This window comes from Nestor notabilis, unplaced genomic scaffold (assembly GCF_000696875.1).
Source record: "Nestor notabilis isolate BGI_N333 unplaced genomic scaffold, ASM69687v1 scaffold17462, whole genome shotgun sequence".
NCBI lineage: Eukaryota > Metazoa > Chordata > Aves > Psittaciformes > Psittacidae > Nestor > Nestor notabilis.
In genome coordinates this window covers 5636-8981 of record NW_009917187.1, presented here as the reverse complement: position 1 = coordinate 8981, position 3346 = coordinate 5636, and the positions used below count along the sequence as shown (strand labels likewise).

The 3346-nt window shown below is 54.5% G+C and overlaps 1 protein-coding gene across 1 annotated transcript; it reads right to left on the bottom strand.

Moving 5' to 3' along the window:
- Positions 1-1618: 1618 nt before the first annotated feature.
- SLC48A1 (solute carrier family 48 (heme transporter), member 1) lies at positions 1619-3030 on the bottom strand (the record flags this gene model as incomplete). The annotated part of the gene is made up of 2 exons (XM_010024974.1): positions 1619-1755; positions 2862-3030. Coding segments are annotated over 2 exons (306 nt in total), but the record flags the coding sequence as incomplete, so codon positions are not given.
- Between the last annotated feature and the right edge of the window lie 316 nt (positions 3031-3346).

Below are 3346 nucleotides of genomic sequence, written 5' to 3'. Positions count from 1 at the left end.
GGCGGGCAGCAAGAGCTGGTTCATGGACACGACCAGTGCTGAACAGCTTTGGGCAGAGGAGTGAGAGGAGCAGCTCCATCCCTGCATCCAACCCTCTGCATCCAGGCTGCAAGCAGTGAAGGTGAGGATGGAGCCTGTGAGCGTGGAGAGGGATTCAAACACACCACGAGGACAAGGTGACAGAAAGGACAACCCAATTCTCCCCACCAGGCTGCAGATAAAGCTGGGCTGACACAGGACCTTCCACTCGCACCTCACTTGTCACAGCACCCTGAGCAGGTCCCATCACCCATCCCCTGCCGTGGAGGCACTTCAGGGAAGGCTCCAGCAACACGAGTGTGTCTGGGAGGGTTGTTCCCCTTTCCCTGCCTGGCTCTGCAAGGGAAGGGCTTTTCCTGCCTCTCCTCTCACCCACCTATAGAATCACCCATGGAAATGGCTGTTTCCAGTTCCCAGCTGCCAGCACCATCAGCCCAACACAGCAAAACCCCAGCGTGGCTCTGCCAGAAGCACCACAGCCTTTAGCTGCTCTGGAGCACACGTTAGGAGGTAAATGCTTGAAGGCTTCAGGGGAGCAAACCACAGGGATAAAGAGACACCAAACCCAGTGGGGTTTGGGCTGTCAGGGCAGTGCCACACAGGAACCCTGCTGCTTCCAGCCCACGAGTGGAGACCTGTCACCTCTTAACTCACTGCACAAGAGCAGCTCCTCTGGGGCTCCGAGGTGTGCTGGAAGCTGGCTCTGGAGACCCTTCTTATTGCTGAGCACCATCCTCCTGCCCTGTCTCATCCTGCTGCAGGGAAACAAAGCAAAGCAAAGCAAAGCAAACAGGTTTTCTTTCTTAAGCAGAATCATGTATCTCAGAGGCTGAGGTGAGCCTTCGCCCAGCACATCCTGCACCCAAACACCTGGTTCTGAACGCTACAAACCCGAGCGTGAAATACACCCTTCTATTCCCTTTTAAAATGATCCTGGAGAGCAGCCAGAAACGACATTCCCAGTCTCTGATAGAGCCTTGGTGCTTCTCTGCTGCTGGCCCGTCCCTTTGGGCTCATCCAGACCACAGGAATGAGCTGACCCTGCCTGCAACGTGGGAGAAGGTACAAGGGCACTTCCTGCCTCATGGAAAGGCTCCTCTCTCCTTCCTCTTGGAGGGGCAGAGCAGTGCAAAAGGAGCTGACTTCCACACAGCAGGGTGCTTTGCTACACCCCCCCGGGGCACCCACCTGCAGCCTGCTGGCCATGCACCCATGAGGACAAGGTGTTGGGTGCTGCACCCATGAGGTACGACCCTACAGCTCCTGGAGGCCCCAGGATGTGCCGAACTTGAGGGCAATGCAAAGAGTGGATCTAGAGCTGCTGTGCTTCAGCGTGTGGAGTCTCTGCCCTCCCCACCAGACCCAGGGGCTCCAGGGAGGTCACGGATGGATGGGCATCAGCAGCCACTTGCCATGGTTGAGTAAAAGCAACTAGGGAAAAGCCCTACTGCAGACAGACAAAGCCAAGCAGCACGGGGTGGGCTCCTCCTCTGCCTCTCGTACATCTCCTGCATGGACCATGCCTTTGGGGGGGCACCTCAATCACCCAGCACCTGCAGCCAGGTTTGAAGTCCAAGTGTTAGAAGTCACTGAGGATACTGATGTCTGCAAACTCGTTCCTGTAGCGGTGAGCGTAGAAACTGAGCAGGAAGGCCCATTTCAAGGCCATGAAGCTCCAGACGCAGGACAAGTAGTAGCTTTTGGGATCAGTCAGGGCTAGGAGAGAGGAGAGGACAGAGCCAGGTAAAAATGCCATTTATCCCTAGGGAGGCTGGTCAGGAAGAGCCCAGCTTCACCCCCCAGCTCCTGGCAGCTTTTGGGTGGGCATCTCTAAGCCAAAGATACCCCCAACTCAGCAAATCCCACTCATTCAAAGCACCAGTCCTGAACATTCCATACAGGAACAACCTAATGCAGACGTTGTTTTCCCCCCATATCAGGGCTTTGCCTAAAATACCTCCATTTCCCTAAAAAAAACCCCTCAATTTCCCTGGAAAAACCCACAAATTCCCCCCAAACAGTTTTTCCTCATGTTTCCAAGGAAGGTGATTAAAAACATTTGCTTTTCCTTTTCCACTTGTATTTCCAAGGCCTCCATAGGAGTGTTTTCGTGCCCTTGCACAAGGCTGAAGCACTCCAGGCTCCACAGGGAGTGTATTTAGGCTTAAGCCAAGGGCTTTTGGTAGGTTGTGACCCCGACACAGCTTGCCCACCACCATGAGTACAACAACAACAGGGCTCTTGGTGGCTCTCAGCCCAAATGCAGCAAGCAACAAACAGCCAGCCTCTAAACCCAACAACCCCCAAGCTTGCTCTCTTTGCTCTGTGGCCAAGCAAACACCGGGAGGAATTAAGCTGCACCCTCCTTAGATGATGTGAAGTGGTTTATAGCAACACAGCTTTAGATGCTGACTAAGCGTAGAAGGCATCTTCCCCCTGCTGCCTCCTGTTGGAGTTTAACATCTTCACCCACCTCCTTTGTGTGTGAAGAGACAACGTTTAAGAGCACTCCCTTTGTTACAGAAATGAGTCAAGTCCAGTTCCTATAGGAAATAAAGCTGGAAAACAGGCACTGCCTCCCAGCAGCCTTTAGACCAGGCTTGTCAAGGCAGCTCCTCGGTGTTAGAAGATGCCCTAAGGCAGCAGCATGTGTTGGGCAGCAGAATTAGTCCTGAGTCACTGAGATCTCATAGATCCCTCAACCCCTCTCAGAGACTCAGGTCTCAGAGGGATGGAGCCTCTTCTGCTCCTTCCACCCAACGCCAGCACCACCGGGTGCAGCAGCTTCTCCCCCCGGGACCTGCTCCTAACGAAGTACTTACACTGGTGCTTGGTGATGGCCAGAACAAGGAAGGTGCAGAATCCCACCACGGAGAGAGCTGAGAAGAGGATCCCAATGAAGAGGAAGAACCTCAGCCCTTTTAACCAGGTCCTCCAGTAATCCTGCACATACATCACATGCGTGATTAGGGCCCAGAGCGCCAGAACACCTGATAGATCAGACAGCAAGAGCAGTCAGTGCAGGCAGCACCCCCAGCGCGTGCCTCAGCAGCACACAGCCCACCCATCCCTCTGGGAACACCAAGGAATGCTAAGGATTCATGGCCGTGGCCCCCCAAAGAGAGGGGAAGGGCAAGTGTCCCTCTTCTGCTGCACAGGCTTTGAGATCCAGCTCTCGACTGCAGGTTGGTGCAGGAAGGGCTTCATTTCCTGGGTGCATTCACCTAAATGGCTCATCAGGGAATCCCAGCCTGGTTCAAGCTTAAAGCTCCTCCAGCTCCAACCCCTGCCCCGGGCAGGGACACCT